The 25487-nt window shown below is 28.2% G+C and overlaps 1 protein-coding gene across 3 annotated transcripts in view; it reads left to right on the top strand.

Moving 5' to 3' along the window:
- Nucleotides 1–25487, top strand: part of LOC136980367 (DNA polymerase eta-like) — a 36417-nt gene that overhangs the window by 5488 nt on the left and 5442 nt on the right. For 2 of the 3 annotated variants that reach the window (XM_067276466.1, XM_067276468.1), the window contains exons 3-11: nt 1309–1395; nt 3993–4126; nt 5528–5662; nt 7248–7423; nt 12682–12842; nt 13445–13548; nt 17836–17955; nt 18573–18696; nt 23452–23517. In XM_067276466.1, coding sequence (XP_067132567.1) covers nt 3999–4126; nt 5528–5662; nt 7248–7423; nt 12682–12842; nt 13445–13548; nt 17836–17955; nt 18573–18696; nt 23452–23517 — 1014 coding nt within the window. In that variant the 5' untranslated portion in view covers nt 1309–1395; nt 3993–3998. The remainder of the gene's footprint in view (nt 1–1308; nt 1396–3992; nt 4127–5527; nt 5663–7247; nt 7424–12681; nt 12843–13444; nt 13549–17835; nt 17956–18572; nt 18697–23451; nt 23518–25487) is intronic. The other variant, XM_067276467.1, reaches the window with a different exon arrangement.

Raw genomic sequence — 25487 nt, forward strand, 5'->3', positions numbered from 1 at the left:
TTTAATTTTTTCCCTGAATTCTTCTGTACAGTATTCCACAGTATTTAAATAAAAGTTTTGATATCATTTCTTAAACATATTAATTTCATCTATGAGTACTAAACAATTCTGTTTAGTATTGTACTGTACAGTTGAATGAATCCTGCTAAGCCCTTGAATGACTTATCTCTATATGTGGGCAGAAATTGTATACCCTGAATGTAATCACATACGTATGGCTTTACTGTATTCTAAATTAATACATACAATACATAAAAAAATCTGAATGTTTGGAGTTCCTTCAAAAAATCAAATATTTATAATACATAGGAATGACTAAAAGGTTATTTAAAAAAATAATTAGAGCATAAGAAAAAGATTAATAACAGATAACAAACTTAGCTAAATGAACAGTAAATGAAAATTTAAGCCAAAATGAGGTTAATCCAAAATTATATTTTTGCAATGAAATGAAAAGACTAATTTTGGTAAATATCTTTAAAAAATTCAAAAATGTTTTAATTAAATTTAGTTTTAAGAAAATGATTGTAATATGTTAACATTGCAATTATCAGAGATACACTACTTTATCAAAAAATACAGTTCTGTAACTATATTTTTTGATAAAGTAATGTATTGAAAAAGAAATTATATTAGCATATTTATAATTTTACATAAATTGTGTTGTTAAAATTTAAATGTATTCAAATGCTTATTCTTAAGGTGACCAACCATCTTCCTTTAGGGAGGACAGTCCTTCCTTTGTAAGTTCTGTCCTCCCTCGAAAAGTGTCCTCCTACATGTCCTCCTTTTTGATATTTGAAAACTAATCTGTAAATCTCCATATTCGATTGATGCCGAGCCGATCCGTCGCATGTGATGTGATGTGTTTGTATTTGATATGACGGTTCATCAAGGCTTGGTACAGTACAGCAAGATGGGATTATGAAATGCATGTGCTCTGCACAGGAGACCTTGAGAGAGTGCGCTGCATGCAAGTAGCTTTGTTTACTTCTTACCGAAACATAACACGGCACATACTCATGCAGTAGAGATTATTATAGTGTATTATTGTTGCAATGAATAAAATGTTTCTTTTATTTACAATATTTTTTCCTTCAATTTATTTGTGTCCTTCTTTTCATTGTAAAAAAGTTGGTCACATTATTATTCTACATCTAAATTTTTGTTTGACAATCTGATAAGAAGGTACTTTGAGTAATAAAAGCAAAATGCTTATTAATTTTTGATTTCTTTAAATAATTTTAAGGAAAAGTATCATTCACTCATTAATTTATTATTTTATCTTATTATACAACCTTATTTTAGATTTACTGGAATCTGTTAAGAGCAGAAAAAAGGAGTTTGAATAGGTTTCCCTCTTGCGATTTTTTTGTTGAGATTATTGGAAGTTAGGTAAGAAAAAATTATGGAATAAATTAAAATAATCAAATAAGACTTTATATGAGATATGTTGATAACTTTATAATTTGGAAAGGTAGAGATATTCCATCTGGTTTTTTAGATAAGTTACAGATAGAACTTTATTTTAGAGAAAGGGCACATTTCCTTGACTTATGAACTTCTGTACTTATAACAATTAAATGTTAAAGGTAACAATGGAATGGGCAATAAACATTCTCTATTCAACAGTAACTGGTAAGTTTATTCATGTTTAACTATAACTTGGATTTGCATCATTAGCAGTTCAAAAGTAAATATAAAACTAATTTTCTGCAGAGTTGCTCATTCCAAGATAATCATTAAAATTTCAATTCTGTCTGAATTCAATTTTTTGCCAAACTTGAGGCAGCATATCTGTTGTCACTTTGGTAACTGCAACAGTGATTTTGAATTTTGAGCTCAGCAAGATTTTCAAGCAAAGCTGGAATAAACACTAGATTTTTAATAAAACAGAAGGAAAAATTGAGGTGTGTGAAATCTGGGGAGTAGGATGGTCATGTTCTAGACCCTGTTCAACATTCACCAATCTCAGAAACATTTATTGAGGAAATCCTACATTATCACCTTATTATCACCTTATTACATTGTATGGTAGTATTATCACCTTACTACATTGTATGGTAGTAAGGTGATAATAGGTGGTGTTAAGTGCAAATGTCTTTATGAAACTTGCCAGATCATTGCTTATGAAATGCTAATTTCATGAGATGCATTTTACATTGATTTCCTAGAATTACAAATGAAGTTCAGCCTCTTTTGTTCCATGACAGAATTACAAACATGGGCAATCAGGGAATTTGTCATGGAGAATAGAACAACAACCAATCTCAGAATTTTAGTATCAAAAGTAAATTGTAGGTCTACTTACAAGATCCCTATGACATTGGTTGTGAAAATTCTGTTTAATCATTGTTATGGATTTTGTTTTCTCAAATCAAAACACATTTGCATCAGTGAAAACATATATTTTAAAATGCATGCCTCTCAGTGACAGAATTTGATGTGTTTTGCTATAAATCAACTGATTCTGTAAGTCTGACCAAAATTCTGTATGCTCTGAAAATTGTAATGTCCTTTGTGAATCATTCTGTATTATAGACTTTGCTCAACTTTAGAAACTGTTCCATTGCTGCCATTATTATTTGTTTGACTCATGACAGGAGTTCTAGAATAGAACTCTTATCATCAGTTGTAGTACCTGAATATGTAAGTTGCAGTTCCTGCAGCTGTAACCTATCTACATTAGTTTCAACAAACAACAAAAAACACACATGGAGATTTCTATTTAAACACCTGATTTAGTTTAACAAGTTTTTTATAATCCTTTGTTATATTATTATACTATTGTTATCAGCAACAGAATGATTAAACAAATAGTCAATCTGAAAACTGGAATCATAAACAATATATAAAACTTTCAATAAATTTCAGATATCCTCCATGATAGGATAAAGTTCACAGAACACTAGGGTGGATATTTGATTATATTTTGTCTGCAGAAATCTCAAAATTGTCTGGATCAAAGGGGTAGGATTTAGCTTTATTCAGTAATAAAACTAGTAAAAGTACAATAAAAGGTCAACTGCTCTGTAAGAGTGTTCCTGAGTGTTTGGATGAAAGATGATGAATTTCTGTGTTTTCTTCAATTATTTTCTTATAAAAAAATTTTTTTAACTATTCATGTTTACAATATCAGTTACTTTTTTAATAATTGAACAAGTTGGAAAAATTTGTAATAGAATAGTTTTTCAGCTCAATTTCAGTTTTTGTTAAGCTTAACTGAAGTAAATAAGGAAAAAACTAAAATCAACCTTGCCCTCTATTTATTTTTGTTATTATCAGGCTACAATTTGAAAAAAATTGTTGACCTATAAATTCCCACTGTTGTTCATCCGTCTTTCCTTAATCTCGAGAACAGAGTTAGGTAGATGAAAGACGAGACCAGATGTGGAAATATTAAGGACAGGAGGCCCCGATTAATTAACTATATGTGACCTTTTGATGCAAACTAGAAGTCATGTTATTTCAATTCAAAAATTTTTTCCTGAAAGGTGTTAGATAGATGACCAGCATGACTCTATTGTTAAAGGAAAAGTATGATGTACAGGGGCAAGCCATTACTAATTTGAGGTGGAGATCATATATTTTAAATTAAAATATGATTAAAAATTGCAGCCTGGTATTGTGATGATGTCACAATAAATAATATACTATATAGCTTCTAATGGATGAAAGATGAATGAATCATCTGAAAATGCAGTTGAAAGCAATAACATAATGTATGTGTTAGGTTTAATTTCTTATATTTTGTCTTCAGCAAAAAGCATGTATAAGTGTTAAAAGCATTTAATAAAAGAAATAGATGGAAGCTAATAGGTTGGAAAAGAATCAAAGTCAGAAAATTCTGTCAGTTATTCAGCAATCATTAATAATAAAATAATAGATACTAGACTGTAAAATTTTTGAAAATTTTATTTTGAATGTGTAAAAAGAAATTTTTAAAAATAATTTGAGAATTTAAATATTAAAATTTATATAATATTTTTCAGTTTAAAATGACTGACAGAATCATTGTTTTAGTGGATATGGATTGTTTTTATGTTCAAGTTGAACAACGATTGCAGCCACAGTATTTTGGGAAACCCTGTGCTGTTGTGCAATATAATTCTTGGAAGAGTGGAGGGTAAGTAGAAATTATTAATAATTGAAATTTATTTCTATTTAAAATGTAAGAATATCTGATTCTCAAAGGAATTTTTATTTTAATTTAAAACTGATTTGAATAATAATAGAATATACAATAACATATTAAACCAAAGATACACTATAAAAAGAAAAGTCATGTTAACATTATTTTGTTTATTGAAGTCTTTCTGCCTTATGGGCACTAACAGTGCTTTTTTCAGGCTTATTGTTGCCTGGCTGAATTCACAATGGGTGGCTGGACGGTGAAGGAGGAGTCCAACATATCCAGGACAATACCACTCATAAGAAAATTCTCAGGATTCATTGCCCATATTTGATCCAGGGTTTCCAGGGTGTAGCAGACGTGCCTTTACTGCCTCAGTCATCCAGCTGTCCATGTTAACATTTTAAGCCATAAAAACTAATTCAAATTATCAATTAAACATGATTAAAAAATTTCTAACTAATAAAAATAAGTAAACTTTTGATAATTAAAAGCAAACGTTTATTTAAAAAACTAATTAATTGGTATATTTTCTGATTTAAACGTTAACAATAAAATTTTTTAAACCATTCAAGGCTTAATATTTTTTCAGTAATGAGAAAGGATTTGAAAATAGTAATATATAAAATCACACTTGAATTTTTTTGTAAAATTAGGCATTTCTAAAAATGTCTTACTGGATTATATTTTAAAAAGTAGTTAAAAATACAAATTAACTATATTTATTTTAGATAAATATTGTAACTTACACAGATTTCAAATTCAGTCAGATAAAAATTAATTTACATTGAAATACATTAGTATTTTTAAAACATTATTATTATTATTATTTAAAGTAAAATTTCAAGTTAATAGTGTTGTTATTCCAAAAAATTTCTATCAGTTTTTTCTCTCTCTTTGGTTACCTGTTAAATCTTAAAATGCAGACATTAATGAACTGTTCTGAAAATGTGTTAAAGTTACATTTTTTTATTTTTATTTTCACAAATTTGTTGATTGTATAACCAAAAAAACAAGTTAAATTTTGATAAGTTATTTTAATTTTACTATTAATAATGTAGGTTTACTATTTTGATGAATTAATTATTAGTAATAAAAAAAGGAAAAATAAAAAAAAACTTGCTTTTTTTCCCTTTCAGACCTATACAGTTTTACAGTTAAAGTTTATAATTAAAAAAATTACATAAACAGGGTGAGTCACTTAGCTTCTGAAGAAATTAGCACTCCAAGGATCAGAATTCTTAGCTTAACTTAAATACAATTAAAAAAATGGAATATAAAATAAATTATCAAACTTTAAATTGAAGTATTAAAATTATATTTAAACTTTTTAATTGAATTTTTATTTTCTTAAATATTGTAAAAGCCATGTTATTACTTTTATAATTTTGTTAGAATTATAGCTGTGAATTATGAAGCTAGAGATTTTGGAGTAACAAGAGGCATGAGAGGTGACCTTGCAAAACAGAAATGTCCTGATATACATTTATTTCAAGTTCCTGAACTTCGGGGAAAGGCTGATTTAACAAGGTAACTATTTAAATTTGTTCAGAATAATTATTCCTTAAATTATATTAATTTTACATTTCATAAAATAAAATGTTACTTCTGCAGTTTTGTATTCTGGAGACATTGTATAATTTAAAAAGTGTAAAATTGTTTTATTCCTTTTTGTTTTTGTAGAATACAATAAAAAGAATGCTCTTATGATTGATACAATAAATTATTATGATGGTTATAGGCTAAATTATAATTATGATGGAAAATATTCAGTTCTGAATGTTAAGCATGTCTCACAAAAAATATATATATTTGCATGATATGTATGAAGGTTGTTGCAAGTTCATTTCTGCTTCAAGTTTCTCCCTAGATTTTTCTAAATTTAATTAATTGAAGTTATTTAATCATAGATAAAATATGTCTGTCTGCAATAAATGGTTCTGACATTAATATAGCTTTTAACCTACCAAATAAATAACAAAAAATCAAAATAATCTTGGTAATTTATTGTTTGGTTTAACAACAAATAATATGAGTAATGTTGTTGTTGCTATAGCAAACTATAACAACATAATTTAACAATGTAACAGTACTGTAAATGTTATAATGATAAAAAATAATTTGATATAATGCAATAAATACTGAGATTGTCTAAGCAAAATTGATCAGATATTGATATCTCAATATTTAGTTTTGGATTCACAAAATATTTTTGAAAGTTTTATCATATTTCTTCATAATTCAATCTATTTTATATATAATAAATTTTCAAATTTATTATATTAAAAACTATATAAGTTTAAAACATTTTAAAATTTCATTGGCAATTTTTTTTCTTTATACATTAATTCATATGCTAATTCAAATATTAACTGTAATTAAAGGAATTAAAATTCAAAGAATTAAGACTTGGAATGTCAGTTGCAATATTGCCACAAGGATATCTCATGCCTGTGTGTGAGTCCTATTTTTTGTATCCCTTACAAATTAGTGCAGTTATACTGTAAATTCTTAATTTTTAATTGCCATCAAAGCTCCTTTCAATTAAGTTTGGATGGTATGAATGTTGGGCAGCATTTTTATATACTAGTCTGTACAAGTTTATTCTTTGCCAGACAAGAAACTTACTATTGAGGCAACTTCACACATACTATAAATCAGTCTAAATATATAATGCAAGCATTAACACTTGGTTCATTGGAGCTTTCAATTTTACTTTTTAGTATAATGTTTTGATCTATTTTTTGAAACTAATAACTCAAATCAGGTACTTAATTAAGAATGGCTTTTGGAACCCCGTTGACAATAGCACCTGTGTGGAGGCACTTAGCCTCTTCTGCCACTTGCTGCAGTTCTGCTCATTTGCCTTAAATTTTATTAGAATTCTTAAATAACTTAACAATTTTTTTTTATTTGATATAAATGTAATCTTATTATTTTTGAATAATTATTTATTTGTGTGTGTGTGTGTGTTGTGTGTGTGTGTATATATATATATACACACATACTTCAATAATAATAATAAATATATACTTCAATATATATTAAATTGATGTATATGTATATATATACTTCAATTTAATTTAATAAATATGTATTAATGTATTTTTTTTAGATATAGAGATGCAGGAGCAGAAGTGATTGATGTTTTAAGTACTTTTAGTGATTGTGTGGAAAGAGCTAGTATCGATGAGGCATATTTAGATATGACCAAGGTTATAGCTTCAAAATGTGGAGTTAATGTTGCAGCAGAGGAGTTACCACATACATCTGTAGTTGGTTGGGATAATGGTAATTTTGAAATTTAAAATAAATTAAAGGTTTCGTATAATTATTATAATTTTTTTTAAAACTTAAATGTGTACTGTCATCCATATTAAGAAAGATCCAGATTATTAGGGTTTGGATTAACAAGGTTTTACTGTATAAAAATATTTATTTGTGAAATACATGAACAAAAAAACAAATGCCTACAAATATTTCAACAATAATTATAAAGGCCAGTCTATGCAGTAATATTGTCAAATGCTGAGAAATTTTGTATGTGGGAAACTCTTATACAGTATTTTAAAAAAATAAAAAGATATCAGTTCTATCTCCCAAAATTTATAAGTATATTACAAGAGTTTTAAAATGTTTCAAAGAATCTTTTATCAAAAAATCTGTTCTGTTGACCTACAAACTATATACTTCATTTTGGCAAATTGATAAGTCAAGATTTTGATGTAATAATGATCAATCATTTAAAAAGTAAGTTTATAATGATTTGCATATATGTGGTACGCTCCAAAAGTTTGGGGACTGCAGTAATCTATGACAACAAAAGCATGTATTTGAAGTTACAGCGTGTGAAATGGATTCTACCAAACCACCTCTACGTGTTCAGGTTAATTTCACCCATGTCATGTGATTAAATCGCAAGCGCTGCTGTTTTTTTCCGGAGATAGTTACCTTTGTTCTGCGACGTAATAAAAGTGGAGTTTCAAGAACAACCTCCAACATTAAATTTTGTCAGCGTTTAGGTAAAACACCTACGGAGACTTTAAAATTGTTAAGAAAGGTGTACGGTGATTCTACCATGGCAAGTCGAAATGTTGGAGGTTGTTCTTGAAACTCCACTTTTATTACGTCGCAGAACAAAGGTAACTATCTCCGGAAAAAAACAGCAGCACTCGCGGTTTAATCACATGACATGGGTGAAATTAACCTGAAGACACCTAACACGTAGAGGTGGTTTCGTAGAATCCATTTCATACGCTGTAACTTCAAATACATGCTTTTGTTGTCATTGATTACTGCAGTCTCCGAACTTTTGGATCGTACCACGTATTATTATCTACAGTACTCAAATGACTGAAAATATTAAAAAGTTATTGGGAATTGTTTAAAAATTCCTTCAATGTCAATTTTGATATTTGTGTCAATGTTGGCAAATAATTCTGCTATTTGGAAAGTGAAATTGATGAAAATGTTGTAAGGAAGATGATGATAATAATAATTTGATATTTAGTCCATTTTCTAGTATTAGAATTTATGGTCTTATTTCTTAAATAAAAAATTTTGGTTTTTATTGCACACAAATGATCAAGATAAGTTTAATATTTATGATGTAGAAAAATTGTGTAATTTGAAAAATATAAAATTATGAAAATTCTTTATAATAAAAGTTTAAAAAATACTTGTTTGTAATTTATATTTTCGAAATTAAATTTTACTATTTTATTTTGCAAAAACTTAAATTTTTGTAAATTATGATTGATATATTTCATTGTAGGTTTGAATATCTTCTTGTATTTTTATGAATTTATAGTTTGTGTGCATTGTTCTTCATTATCTCATCAAAAATGATTGAATAAATTTTCATATATAATGAGACATTATTCATCAATGGCTTAATTTGTCTCTCTTTTTTTTTCCATAATTTATACTGAACTTCTGTTAATTTGAAATAATTAATATTTTCTTTACAATTTAGTTTATACAAAAATAAATTCAAATCTTGTTTATAATATAGAAACAAGATTTTCATGAAGATTAATTTGTGCATCTAATTATTTATATGGAAGTAATATATGTAAAAGTTTTTGAAAATGTTACATTGCAATGTTTGCTAATTTTACACCATTTTAAATTAAGTTGTCTTTACTTTTATTTGTCTAGGTCAATGTGGCTCGTTGACAAAAAAAGAATGACAAATGATAGCTATACTTTGTGATATAAATATACAGTGGTACCTTGGTATAGGTCTGCTTTAGAATACGTCCAATTCGGAATATGTCCTGTTTGGACGAAATAAATTTTGTTCGGTATACGACTTAATTAAATTATACGTACCATCTATGAATAAGTAGCACTATCGGTGTACTAGACCAGACTGGACATTTGCGGTGCCACATTGTATAACTTTGTTAAATTTCTTCTGATTTTAATTTGTAAGTAAAACTTTATTATTTTTATTAATCATGAATTGCAAAAAGGCAAATGAAAAGCAACAGAAAACTAAAAAAATGAATGGAATCACAATAGAACTGAAAAAAAGAGATTGTTGAGAAATATGAAGGTGGCATGCATGTTCTAGATTTAACTGTTTCATACTGTATTCCGAGAATGACAATATCGACAATTGTGAAAAATAAAGACATTATTAAATCTGCTAATGTTGTGAAAGGGGATAAATCAATTTCTAAACAGAGATCGGAGACATTAGATCATGTTGAGAAATTGCTTTTGCTTTGGTGGCTTTTGCTTTAACTGAAAAACAGTGTGCTTGCGACAGCATATCAGAAACAATTATTTGCGATTATTACTGTAATAACTTTAAAAATCTATAATAAAATTTATTTTTTTATTAATGTGTTCAAACAGTGTGTCAATTATTTTACAATGCCATTAATATACCATATCAAGAGGAAATTTTTTTTACATGAGAACAGATTAATCATTTTTACATTACTTCTTATGGGAAAGGTTGGTTTGGTATATGTCCTATTCGGTTTAAGTCCAAACATCAGGAACTGATTATGATCGTATACCGAGGTTCCACTGTATATAAATTCCTCATGAGATGAAATTTTATTTTATAAAAATTTCTGTGATCTTTTTTCTTTGGTTATGTATTTAAAAGTATCTTAAATCTGAAATTAATATGATTAAAAGTTTGAAAATTGAGTCTTTTATTCAAATATAAGTAAATAGAGTAAACTAAGAGAATAAGAAACAAGGAAGTATTGGCAGTGATCTATATCAATGCAACTATTGCTATAGTTGAAGATTTGTTTGAATCATCAGATGATAAACAAAATAAATTTACAAGAAAAATTTCTGTAAATTTCTGTGAACTTTTTGTGAAAAATTTAAAAAATTGTTCTTGTAAATTTTAAATGTCATTATTGTCCTGGAACAAAAAAAAATATATAAAAAATAGCTGCAAAAAAAAATCTGAGCAGCAAAAAAAATATTTTTGCTGCTCAGAGACAATCTTGCATCTCCCAAAGAGTTAGGCTGATTATTTTTTTAAACTATTTCTGCTGTTGTTACTAAGAGAGGTCTTTTATAGCAAGCCAGTTATGGGTTTGGCCAGGCTCACAATGGGCTGGCTGAATGATGATAGATGGGAGCCAGATATATCTGGTCAGACTAACTCCCAAAAAATTCCTAGGGTTTTGACTCATCCAGTTTTGATCCCAGGTTCCCTGAGTGGTAGGCTGCCATCTTAGCCACTTGGACATCCAGTCCTGAAACTTAATGTAAGATGACAATGACCAGTGGCTGAGCAGCCTACCTCTCTAGGGATCTAGGATTGAATCCAGATGGATAAAATCTCCAGAAATTTTTGTGGGTGATCTGTCTGGATATGTTGATCCCTGTCCCTCACCACTCAGCTACCCCACTGTAGTTCTGCCTGAACTCATGATGGGCTTACTGAAAATGCCCTCTTAGTGCCCACAAGACAGAGAGAATTAAAACCATGAAGCACTTACAAGTTTCATAAGTCATAACTCTATTCTATAATTCTTACAAGGGGAGGGCACAACCTGGGAAACTCACTTCGGGACGAGACTTGGTATATAGGTAGTACTCCTGTAGGATGTTTAATCCTCAAAACAAGAAAGTGCAATGGCCAGCCAATTTTAAGAAAAAGGCCTTTAAAAAGTCGAGCTCAGCTTATGTACTAATAAGTTTCACTAGGTCGGCAGCTGCTGAGCAGCTCAGTCGACATCGTTCTTGGCTACCGCCAAGTCGTTCAGGGTTCAAATCTTAGTCTCGATTAGTATTATTATTATTTTAAAAAATTTTTAGAAAGAAAAAAATAATAATAATTATTTTGAATATATAAATATTAAAATTTTATTATAATAAATAATTTCCTTTAAAAAAAATGTTTAACACATATTACATGTCATTTTAATGATAATAATACAAAATAATAATTAATAATAGTTATAAATAATTAGTTATGGAACAACAGTTTTCATTTATTATTCTATTGTATCAAATTTTTCGAAGGTTAAGACTCATTAATTCTCGCCACTTAAAAATAAAAGGTATAAAACATGTCTCTTATATTCATCTGTTACTTCCATTTTAACAAAAATAAACAACTAAAATGTTCCCAATTCCAACAATATTATATAAATGAGATCCAATTTAACATTTCAGTATAAAAAGTATTACATTAGACTGACATTTTCAACAGCAAAACAAGATTTCTCTCAAGGTCATAAAAATGCACATGGACTTATGGACTGACCTGATATTCGGAGACAACATGTCAGTTTACTTTTGGATTTCGAAGAGATCATAGTGTTCCGTGATATATCACACCATAATACAAATAGTTTCAATATTTTACAGTAAATTGTCTGTAAATGAAGATACTATCAGTTTACCAACAGTTGATGATGATTATTATTAATATACTTATTAATTATTTTGTATTATTATAATTAAAATGACATGTAATATGTGTTAAACATTTTTTTAAATGAAATTATTTATTATAATAAAATTTTAATATTTATATATTCAAAATACTTATTTTAAAAAATTTTTAGAAAGAAAAAAAAAAAAATAATAATAATACTAATCGAGACCGAGATTTGAACCCTGAACGACTTGGCGGTAGCCAAGAATGATATCGACTGAGCTGCTCAGCAGCTGCCGACCTAGCGAAACTTATTAGTACATAAGCTAAGCTCGAATTTTTAAAGGCCTTTTTCTCAAAATTGGCTGGCCATTGCGCTTTCTTGTTTTGAGGGTTGAACACCCTTAAGGAGTACTACCTATATACCAAGTCTCATCCCGAAGTGAATTTCCCAGGTCGTGTCTTCCCCCTGCTAGTTTAAAATTTTGTTGTTTAAGTTTTGTACTTCATATTCAAATATATACAGGACAAAAATTTGATTTAATTATTTGTTTTAGGGATCTTTATATTTTATTTTCTATTAATGAAAACAAATATGATAAATTAATTCCATTATTTTCTTAAATTTAACTGTTACAGAATAATAATAAAATTAATACAATTAAAGTTAACAAATATTTTTTAGGTTTAAATCAATCTGTGGAAAAATGGTTAGAATCTATTAATGAATGTGGAACCATATCTGATAAAAATCTTGCTATTGCTGCTTCAGTTGTAGAAGAAATGAGAACTGCTATATTTTCTAGAACTAAGTTTAAATGTTCAGCAGGAATTTCATATAATAAAGTAAGTTTATTTTAAGTATAAAATTTATTTTGTAAGTGTAATGAACATAAACACCTTATTAGCTTTCAACAGAAATAGCCATTATGTATTGATTTCTGTTTTTAATTTTAGATGAGTAGTATTCTTGTCATATTTCATAAAATATGATGCTTAGTTATTGATATAGTACAAAACTTTAAAAAGAAAAATAATAATTTTCAAAAATTCTGTCATAAAATATTTCTGTAGTTATTTTTGATAAAAATTAAAAAGTATTATATATAAAAAAAAAAATAACAAGAGAGTTTGTACAAAAGTCAGTTTATTGTAGCACATTCGTGGAATAAATGGTGCACACTTTTTTCCCTGTATGAGCTAATTTACCTAGAACTAACTAAATTAGCTCATACAAAGAAAATTATTTTCATATTTAATTGTTAACTGAAAATATGCTCTCATTTGTTAGATATTCAGACTATAAAATGAATAATTTCAAAATTATTCCAGCTTATTTTATAACTTGTAGAATTTATTTCAATAAATTAATAATAAAGTATATTGGAGTAACTTTTATTTTCTTATAAAAATAATTAATATTTAATTTTTTTTACTTTTTTATTTAGATGTTAGCAAAATTAGCTTGTGGATTGCATAAACCAGATCATCAAACTATTCTTCCTCAGTCTTCTGTTATGGAATTATTTAAGTCTATTCCAATTCACAAATTGTAAGTTCACATATTTTGATTTGTATAGGCTTTTATAGTTTCACATAATTTCATGTTTAAAGACTCAGTATAAAATCTCATCATTTTATATTCTCTTTCTTATTGTTTTCAACTTTAAGTAATATAAACTTTCATTCTGGATTTGAGATCAAAAGATCAAATAAACATCCAAGTTAGAAACTTAAGTATTTTTTCTCTGAATATTTTCAATACTACAAAATATTTTCTTAGGGAAGGCTTCTAAATTAAATACAAAGTGCATGCAAGAATAAAAATTTAAAAAGAATTTGAATATGTGAGAACTGGGGTTCCTGTTTAACCCACCTCACATTCAGGATGGCCATTTACTTACCATTGAAAGCCAAAAATATGTGAATATTATAACTTTCAATATTATCGTCAAGATTCCTGACATTAGTTAGGATAAAACTATTCTGCATCCTAATTCGCAAATTAGTCCTTTCAAGTGAAAAGGTATAAATAAATTATACCGAAATTTAGGAGGGACTAAATTATATTGATATTTTTATCAATAACGTGGGAAATGTGGGCCAACAATGGAGGTAGGCATTCATAAATTAGACAACAATTAGGAATATATCTATATATTTATTTATATATAAAACTATATTTATTATATATACATATATTAAATAAAAATCCTCAAACACAGTAAGAATAAGAACAAAAACTTCAATTTCAAGATTCATTTAAGAGAGGATTTCAAATTTCAATCCTTTAAATCTTACTCTAATTTGAGAGATTTTACATACATAATTTATATTACCTGTGATTATATATACTTGACATTGAATGTTGAAACTCTTGGAAGGAGACATAACTTTAATTATGCTTTTTTCTGTCTCGTCTTGGCAGGAGAACAAGTGAGAGAGTTGGGGAGAGGGAACAAGAGAGAGAATGTTGGAAAGAGTGTGTTTGGAGGTAACCCCTCATCTTTTATATGAAAAATTCATCCAATCGGATTATTTGAAATAAACTGTCCAAGTGACAGAAGTCGGGTGGTCTTGCAGATAGAATGTGAGATATCCCACACTATCACTTTTGGAGGAACTGAGTTGAAAAAGGAAGTTCTTTTTTCAACTTTGCACAATTTTAAAAGATAGATAAAATTTCTATTGAATAAATTTAATAATTATTTTAACAAAATTTGTTAAAAATAATCTCCAAACTCTAGATTCTTACAAATACATTTAAATATTTTACATTCAAAATTAAAATTTATATTTGAGCTTTACAGTTTTCATATTTACAATTCAAAAATTACAAAAATTTAAAATTAAGATAAAATAAAACTTAAATAATATCAAAAATGTTTAAGTACAACAATTTCTACAATAATAGACGGAATTAAATTGCCAAAAATGAGAAGTTTCATCCATTATCATAGAAATTGTTGTACTTAATTACAAAATATCAAAAATAATGAATTTCATTGATTAGCCTCATTTATTTAGGATAAGGAAATATTAATCCATGTTGCAATCAGTAAACCAAATTGAAAAACTGGATCATGTTAAATATTTCCTTTTATTTTGTCTTGTGTTTTTTTTTTAAATATTTCTGTGACAACCAATGATAAAGTTATATTATTTCAAAAAGGTAAAGCAAAAAAGGACCCTTAGATTAAGGACAAAAATCATATAGCTGGTGGTCATATCTGTAAGAGCTATTGTGGCACAGAGTTTCGTTTAGCATTATTACAACATTTGTGGTTAAACAGATTTGTAAAATAATTGTTTTTTTTCTGATTATATTTATATATGCAAGTTATTTTTTAGAATCTGATATCTTTAAAGGGGACCTCTGCAAAAGCTTAACATCTTGAGAAGAATAATATATAGTTATTTCTGTGTACTGTTATTAGATAACGAATATGTTTCAATATCTATTTCTTTGTTTCATTCACATTATGTATTCATTTATTTGAAGTAGTACCATTTATTCTAATGTGATTTTACTGTTTTGTAAGTTTTATCTCTACATTACAAACTCTTTTACCAATATTATAATTTCATTAATTATAAAAAAAATGTATTTTACTCTATTTTATTTATTTTCCACTTCCTTATTGTGTTAAGCAACTATTTATTTTACTTTTTTTTTTTACCAATAAAGAAATGAAAGGCTTGGTGCAGCAACTGGATAAGTAACAAAGTTTTTAAAACATTTGCTTTTTTAGAGTTTTTGTATTTTTTAACCATAACGCATTGCTTGTACAGCATGAACTCATAATACATAGAGAATTCACTATTGTTGATCTGAGAAAGATAACTGCTGTATTTTTTTAAAGTCATGTGTAGCAGATGATTGATTGTTGCTTTTATTGGCAAGATAGCATCCCACAATTTTCAATTGTGAGAATTCAACCCCCCTGATCTGCATTTTAGTTAATTAGAAAAAGCAAGATCATATTAATTATTTAACTAATTGTCGACCACCAGAAATGGAAAACTTTCATTTTTTCTCTCTCCTCGCCCGCTCGTGACACTCTCATAAATAACATCGTTCACCTAGCCTTCCCATCAACAATCCATAGAATGTTGGGACTTATTTGAAGTCACAGTCCAAACATACAATTATTAATGATGGAGATCTATCAAAGTGAATAAATTTATGAGGTAAGGAGAGTTGTAACACAGAGGGAAAGTATCAACAATCAGACCAAACCATCCGGTCCGTAACGTCCTGTGTCAGCCAGACCTGGACATGGCTCGAACTCCTAGCTGTTAAATCAAAGATCACATGATAATTCTCCCCCGCTAAAACTATACAAAGGGGCTCACACCTGATTGTTGGGGCAAGCACCAAAACCCTCTACCAGACCTTGTTCTTGTCCTCCATCTTGACCACAAGCCCTACACTTCGTCGCCAGAATGCTTATCGAGGTATCATGTTTTTTTGACTTTATATAAACTCTCTCTCTCTCTCTCTCTCTCTCTGTTGACTTAAACTTTAAGATAGCCACGCTATGCCGCTGATTAAGCTGTCAGCCGCCCGGGGCGGAAGAAAATTTCGCCGCCCCCTTATTTAGGTATCTCAATTTAAAAGACTAAAATATACAGTAATTCTAAAGAACTTTTCAGCAAGAACAATCATCATTATTGTGTATTGTACAGATTCAAATTTTTACAAGATATTATTATTATTTATTGTGAAATTTTGCCGCCCCCTAAAAGTGCCGCCCGGGGTGGGCCGCCCCTGTCGCCCCCACTACGCTACGCCACTGAGCTTAACCACACTAGGGAATAAATTTCCCATTATTTTATGTTGGTCTTGACTCTTGTCAATCGGCTATCATTTGTGCTTATCCTTCCTCCTTCATTTTTGTACGTATATTAAACTTGTTCTGTCTGTTTAAATGGTTGATTACTCGTGTATCGCCGACACCTTATTGATGACCTCACTAACCCTCCCACTCACGCTTAACATATGCCATCCCTAGACACCGTGAACGAGCTTAGCCATCCCGTCGCCGATAAGAGAGGTTTAGAGTTCCCTTCAATACCCCCGGTTCTTACACAATTATAAAAATCTGAAGATTGTAAATGTGAAATGAAAGTGAATAAAACACAATTATTTCTAGTTTAATATGCATTATATAATGTAAAGTTTGTTATTTTGGTGCAACAACAAGTTAAGTACAGTTTCAAATACTTTATTTACAGAATAAATAAAAACTAAAAAGTTTAAATAAACACCCAAATATTTTCTTACTTGTACATCTTTGAAACAACATAAAGTTAGAATTTATTAAATGAGTTATTCAAAGTGTAAAATGTTTTTTGTGTTTGAAAAATTTTACAAAATGGAGTTGTCTTGTTGCACTAAGTCATTCAAATATTTGTTAGCTTACACGTTTGCTTCTCTTATTTCATATTACTTATTTATTTATTAGTAAATAACCACATCAACACTTTCATTTATTTTATATCATTTAAAATCATTGGTTGATAAGTAAATAAGTGTTATAGCATTTGTTGTTTATAGAACATGGATAGATAATTGGATTATGCTAGAACAAGGCATAAAAATTTCATAAAAAACAATGGAAAAGTTTGTCCCAATTTGAGATTTTGAAAGGTTTCCAGGAACAAGATTTACACACAAATTTGGATTATACTGTAATATATTATTTAGTAATGTAACTCTTGCTTATAATATTTTAAATACTTTAGTTATAGTATCAATAATATATTAATAATAATATCCAATAGTATAACTTTTCAGAAAATAAATAGTTTATAAAAGACAATTTTCATTTTTTAGACGAAATCTTGGAGGAAAATTAGGAGATGAAATTAAAGAGAAATTAGAAATAGAAACAATATTTGAACTATCATTATGTAATGAAAAGAAATTGAAATCACTATTTGGTGATAAAACTGGGTAAGTAGATTCAATTATCATTATAAAATGTTTGAAAATAGATTATTAAATGGCTTATATATTGTAGCCATTACTGAATAGTTTATAAAATAATATCAGGATTGTTGCTGCTCATCTGAAATTTTCCATATAATAATGTGTTAATAAACTAACTGATTTGCCTTCCAGACTTATCCTAAATCTGACGAGGGGTACAAATAAAAAAAATACTTGAAATACATATTGAAAATAAAGGTTATATTATGAAGTAAAGCTGCCATCACTTTACAAGATCACTTTGATAGGTCTGGAAGAAAGGCAAATCAGTTAACCTATTAAATTATTATAAAATAATAGCTGATGTGATTAAATGAAATATTTGAAATATTCTCATCAAATTAATAATTTGCCATCATGACAAAGCAACGTGGAAAATGTGAAAAGTTCTTTGTGTAGTGATAACATTAATGCAAGTCTTGCTCTTTTATATCAGAAAAAGATTTTAATTTAAATATGTTACTTAGAATAACAGAATTTATTTTATAGCTTAAATATGTTTTAATGTAAAATACAAAATTTTGTTAGAAATAACACAAACACAACTAAAAGTTATTTTACTATATTATGATTTTTGAAAGGATTTGGTTATACAATATAGCAAGAGGTATTGAAAATGAACCTGTGACTGCAAGACAACTTCCAAAATCTATAGGATGTGGTAAAAACTTTCCTGGTAAAGCAGCATTAAATACAAAAGCAAAGGTATGTCTTAATTCTAATTATTCAATTAAATTAAAATGAGTACTTCCTAAATTATATTAATTTAAAAATTTAGGAAGTAGTCAAATTTTATATTTTAATTATAAAATATAATAATTTGATGTAATATTTAAATTTTTAACAATTTTTTATCAATTTTAGTTTTATATTAAAATGAAATTTAGTTACATTGTACATTTGTAGTTGCATCATCCTAATTTTCATTATGTTGAATTGTTAGTTATTAACTATGCCACAGTGTAGTAGGAGAAACTTGTACATACAGCTGTTGAACTTCAGTGAAGGCAAAATCATGGGATTTCAGGAAGATGGTTTATTCTACTGCAATATTGCCATCATATTGGAAGAAATGAAAGCATAATGCTGCAAATATAATATTAGTGGGTAGGTTTTACACATCAGTAAGGGGAGTCTGAAACAAAACATTGCACAAATGAATGAGAAGATAAGTACTCGTATCATATGGCATTGATAGATTGCTGAATTCCATCCTGAGGATTAGTAAAACAATGGAGCAGTGTCATATCAGAAAATTTCTGTAGGTTCTGTTCAATAGCATTTGTACAGTAGAAACTGTAGTGATGTCAAAAAATATATATAAATTACGTCAGTTATTTGCACTGTATAGTGTTTTCTTATAAATCACAAATTTTAGTTTGCTATATTATGATGATTAGATTTTTGTATATATGCTTTTTACTTTCTCAGCTCTGTTATATATAACAGAGGGAAAGTATGGAAATTGATCAAAAAATGACTCCTCAGATTTTTACATTTTTGAACTCAGGACCTTGAAATGTTAAGAAATGCAAAAAAAATATGGGATTTTTTTTTCTGTATGTATGGATGTTAGTATGAGTGGGGGCACAATTTTGTTTACCTACTTTAAAGCTTAATAACTCTTGTGCTTTTTGTTGAAAATTTCTGAAACTTTGCAGGGAGGTGAGAGTACTAGGGGATTAATGCTATTAAATTTTGGTGATTAATGGTCAAGGGGTGGGAAGATAAAGGGGGTTGTGTGTATCTCCAGTAGGATGCACACATGCGGCATGGCAAGGAAAAGCAGTGTTGCAAACGCATCTTTTCCGCGTGGCAGCGCAACCACACAAGCAGCAATCTGCTTACATTTTGGTATGTTTTCGGTATTCAAGATGGCAAACGATACCGACACTGCCACTATCCACATGTTTACAAATTTTGTTTTGTACAGCTTGCTTTATTTAGCTAGCAGATTTTGTTGAAGATTCAAATGAAGATCTTGGATTAGAGATATTTTCTTGGATCGAGAAAGAACTGGTGTACAAAATACGCTTATTCCTCGATTAAGATCACTCGATAAAGAATACTATTTCGAGTAAGATTCGGTTGTTTTGTTCTTTGAATTAAATTATATGATTATTTGCGTAGAATTTGTGTTTAATTTATTATCCTTTCCTCTTTATTCTGATGTTAGTCATCTCCGTTAAATGCATCAAACTTTCCACCATTAAAACACCGCGTGATTATATTTTCTCACGTGACTACCAGAAGAACTGTTATTGGCTGATAGAAACGTGTCTTGGCGGCAGTCACTGCAAAAGATAAAATTCAACTAACTTTTGCAGCACAGAAAAGGCAGCACAAAATTGACTTCTGCGGCGAGAAAAAGTGACGTCATTCCACCGCTTTTCCTTGCTGCGCCACATATGTGCATCCTCCTTTAGACTTAGCTCTTTAATCTCTGAAAACGATTTCTATTCATGTTCCTAAAAGCCAAATTGTTTTTTACCCCTTAGGTTACAAGGGGAGCTTGTATAGAAAAACCTCAAACAACTTATCCATCAGCCAATTTCATTTTGAATGAATAAGGTCAATTTTGTGTTTAAAGAGTTAATGACAATTTTACTTGTTATTAGCATTTACAATTTTTTTATGAAACCCATCCCTACCCTCAAAATTAAGCTTTTTGCCATTTTATAATAGTTAAAAATGTAAAAAGTTTTTTAATTAATAAAATATGATAACAGATGGTGCCACCAAATGTTACCGGGAAAGTTTAGCAACTCATTGCTGGCTTTCTTTTATTTATCGTCACATTAATAATAATAATAACTGGTTGCAAGCTCTTAGCACAAATAGATTATTTACATAGGCATAATCAAATAGCAAATATAATGCACCAAGGGTTTACATGCAAACATAAATTATTAAATATTCAGGTATTTAATGCACAGGCAGTATTAGAACTAAAAAACTACAAATAAACTGCACAGGCAGTATTAGAAAATGACACACAAAATATACTACGACAGAGCCATAATCACAGATTCATTACAATAGGTCCGACATCACTCTCATTGACAAATGCAGTAAGATTGCCTATATAATAGATATCTTCATTCCAAACACACACAACAAAAAATGCTCTCACTGAAAAAATTAACAAGTATACTCCACTTGTTCAAGAAATAAGACAGATGTGAAGGATGGATAAGGTATTGTACCTGTTGTCCTCTCTTCTACTAGTGTTATACCACATACACTACACATAAGTCTAGAAACATTAAACCTTAATAAAAACATATACATGGCACTACAGAAAGCTGCAATTGTTTGGAAGTTTCTAGATGTTGACATTCTAATAACACTGAAGCTTAATGTAATGCTTGTTTGGTTAACTATGCTTTGACTTTAGTCCAGCATAGTACTTGGAACCAGTATCAGCTGAGCATGACATTTGCAAAATGTCATAATAATAATAATAATAGTATAAACACTAAAAAAACTACAGCAAATGCATTTTAAATGACAATACTTTAACAGACAATACATCATGCATGAAACTATGTCATATCACATCGGTTTGAAAACTTTTAGCACACAGACCACTTAAATCAGTATAACTAAATTGAAAACACAATACATGAATGACTTACAAACACATTATTACATACCCAGAAATCATATTGCAAATAAAGGAAATTAGAAGCACACTGTATAAAATGCCAGCAAGTCTTCAATTGAAACAAACACAACTGCAGTGATGAAGTTGTTTGTTTCAAAATCTATCAATTTATGTCAAAACGTTTTTTGATCTGTTAAAAGTATGTTGTTGGAGTTATTTAAGGTGTGCTTTTTATTTCATTTATTTTTAGAATCTTTTCCAGTTTCTATGAGTTACACTGCGTATTGTAAATACACTTCACAGATGGCCTTACACAAACATAAGAGACACAACTGTTCCAAACACAACAACATATAAAATACATACACTGAAAAATTAGTGAATACATAGAAGTTGTCTGCAAAATAAAGCATCTGCAGAGAATGAATAGGGTAGGGGGTTGCAGAGAATGAATAGGGGAATAGACTACACAAAAGTCTAGTAGTCATCTTTCATCTGGTCAGTTTTATCTTCTGGTATCTTTCTTGATATTACAGTTTCTGTAACCAGCAGTGTATCTTTTAATTTATCCTTTTATTTTTTATTATGTTTTTATTTGCTAGTGATTTGATCTATTTATTATGAAAACATTGTGAAAAATATTCCATACATTCCATTCAGAAGCATTCTTGAGCTAGTTGACCTGAGGAAGAACTATGTGATAGTTTGAAAATGTTTGTCACCCGCTGTATATCTTATATGCGTTATGCACCAGTAACAGGTTTAAGAAAGTGCGGAGTAAGATTTTACTCCGGTGCTGAAGTTGGAGACAGTTCTGTAAAATAAACTTTAATAAGCTATTAAGTTTTGCATTTTATCGTTCAGAATTTTTTATATATAAGAAAATAGTACATCATCTTCTCTTTGTAAATGTCTCAGCCCATCAATTTTAAATATCTGTTAATAGATTATAATCTAAACAGCTGATTTTTATGATGATGATGATCATCATCATCAAAATCAGCTGTTTAGATCAAAATCATCATCAAATATTCCCTATAATATATAATAATATAATCAGATTGCATTCCAATAAATTGCTTGTTTTTTATTTTTTTACATTAAAATTTTAATTCTAAAAAATTTTAAATTAATATTTTACTATTCCATGCGATAATGAAATATTAATTTTGTTAGTCAAATGATGATTATTATTTCTTTTTAACTGTAAAATTAATCAGACTATTTAATTAAGTTCTTACAAGATTTCAAGTTCCAATCAACTGCATTGTATTTTGATTACTGCTTTATAAGTTTTCTTGAGAATTAATTAGCCATAGTGGCAAAATATTAGCTTTTAAGTAATTAATTTTTTTATGAAGGTAAAATTGAAGCTAATTTTTAAAAATGCAAATGTTATAATAAATCTTTGCAATTGTTATGAAAAATATAAAATGTTACATTAACAGTGTAAATAAATTAACAATAGTTTTACTAGTCTCAAATTAAACATGTTTTTTGAATTTTAAACAATCTGACAAAAGCACAGTTACATGTTAATGATCTTTGCACAAATGAAACAAAATCTCCTTTGACCTTTCCTTGTAGGCTTCTAGAAAAGTGGCATAAAATAACACAACTGCTCTGTCACCTGCAGAAAATATATATTTTATTTATTAAATTTATCATTTATGTAATTAAATTCATTAATTTTAAATATACTACTTGAAAGATTTAAGTATAAGTTTTTGTTACCAATAGTATAATTACAAAATAGTAATTTTTTTAAATAATGTATTATGCAAATGTTTATACAAATGCAAAGTTTAATTCAAATTTTAAATTTAATTTATTAATTCAATCTTAATATTTAGGTTCGTGTTTGGTTACAAAAATTAACTGAAGAACTGGAAGAGCGTTTAATGAAAGATCAATATGATGTAATATTATTTATTTTTTAAAGTTAAAATATATTAATTAAAAATAATTCTTAAAAGACAATCCACAAAATTAGTATTTGTGAACATGCTAAAGTTATAATTGAAAGCATTCAGTTTTATTTGTAAGCATCTTGTCTATCTTCAGAGTGTGAATTTGTTAGATTATTTAGAGAATATTTTTAAAGTTTTATTTTCTTCTTTTGAAATAATCAAAATATATAAAAATGCACTGAGGCATCAAAGTTTTTTCATAAGTTTATTCTGTTTGTTATACAAATAGTCATATAACAACACATTGTTGTGTAGTTAAAAATATAAATTTTTTGATTCAATGTGTAAAATTTAAAGAACAATATGAAAATAATCACAAAAAAATGGATTGTTTTTCTGTTATTTGAATAGTGACGATTGCAGAAAACATAGAATAAAAGTTCAATATCATAATATATTTTAATGTATTTTGTTTATATGAAAGGTGATAAAGAAAAACAAATACAGTCAAACCTGTTTTTGTGTGGTCTTTTTTTGTGCGATTTTTATTTGTGCGATTTGTTTTGTGCGATTTTTTTTGTGTTGTATATGAAAATTTCAATCAAATTGGAACATAATTGACTCCTGTAAAATTTTTAAAAACTCTATTGGTTCTTTTCTATGACATCAGCAGGTTTTTTCATTTTTTATTCAGTAAAATTTTTTTCTGATACGTTTATTTTGGTCCCCTCTTATTTTAATAGCATAAAAACCATAAATATTATGTTATATTTGAACAGATGCGGTAAGTTAGCTCCCCTCCAGCTTTAGACTGCAGGTGTGAAATTTCACGCCTTGTTAAATGAAATAACACTTCCTGCAGCTATATTTATCAAATAAAATCATTATTTAACGATTATTTTTAACTTTTTAATGTTAGATTCGTATTTAAGTGGAAATAATTAATTAATATAAAAATTAAAATTCTTAGGGATTTTTTTCCCCATTAGGTGTTGCAGAAAAAGGCCCAAGGAGTTAAAAAAGCAATTCCTAGTTATTTCGTACAGTTTCCAGTTATTTTCTACGTGAGACTTTTTTTATGCGGTCCCTATTCACCGCATAAAAACAGATTTGACTGTACAGTATTTAAAAATGTTCTTTAAACAAATTTAAAAATATCACATTTCAGAGATGACTGAAAAGCTTGTGGAGAAACCCCTAATGCTGTCTGTAATGTTATACAGTATTTATATATTCCTATTTTACAATATTTTAGTGGATTGTTTTGCAAGTTTAATTATTTTTTTACTTTCATAACTTAGAATTACAGTATTTATATATAAAATGATGTATTGTTATTTAGAAAATAATATTCTGACATAGTACTTAAAATTATTAAACAAAAAAATCAGTCATTTTGAAAATACAAATTATAATTATTTAATAATAAAAAACCAATTATTTTAGCTTTATATATAGGAGTCTTTAAATTAAATTATTGTAATGTAAATTTGCTAGTAACATTTTAAAAATTAGATAAAAGTTAAATAACAAATATTAGAATAACTGTCAGATACAGTAGAGCATTGATTATCCGAAACAATTCAGGACTGGGGTTGTTCGGATAATCGATTTTTCAGATAACCAATTATGTATGAAAAAATATATTAACCTATCCCATGTTGAAATTTGTTCAAATCCTGGCACATCCTTAAGTACCCTCTTATGGTTGTGCCAGTGCTGCCAGCTAAAACACGCACACCAACAAAAATAATATTGGAGTAACCTAAGACATAGCCAAATATTGCAGTGCCGCAGCGTAGTGGAAATTTAAATTTGCCGACTGGAATGCTTTCGGTTAACCGATGTTTCAGTTTATCGATATTTGGATAATCAATGCTCTACTGTAATTATATTATATACTTCACTTTGAATTTTCTGAAAGATTTGATTTGGAAGAGATAAAATACAGAGTAGCCCAGAAAAAGGTAACCAAAGTT

Source organism: Centruroides vittatus, unplaced genomic scaffold (assembly GCF_030686945.1).
Source record: "Centruroides vittatus isolate TY-2023 unplaced genomic scaffold, ASM3068694v2 contig_694, whole genome shotgun sequence".
In the NCBI taxonomy this organism is placed as follows: domain Eukaryota; kingdom Metazoa; phylum Arthropoda; class Arachnida; order Scorpiones; family Buthidae; genus Centruroides; species Centruroides vittatus.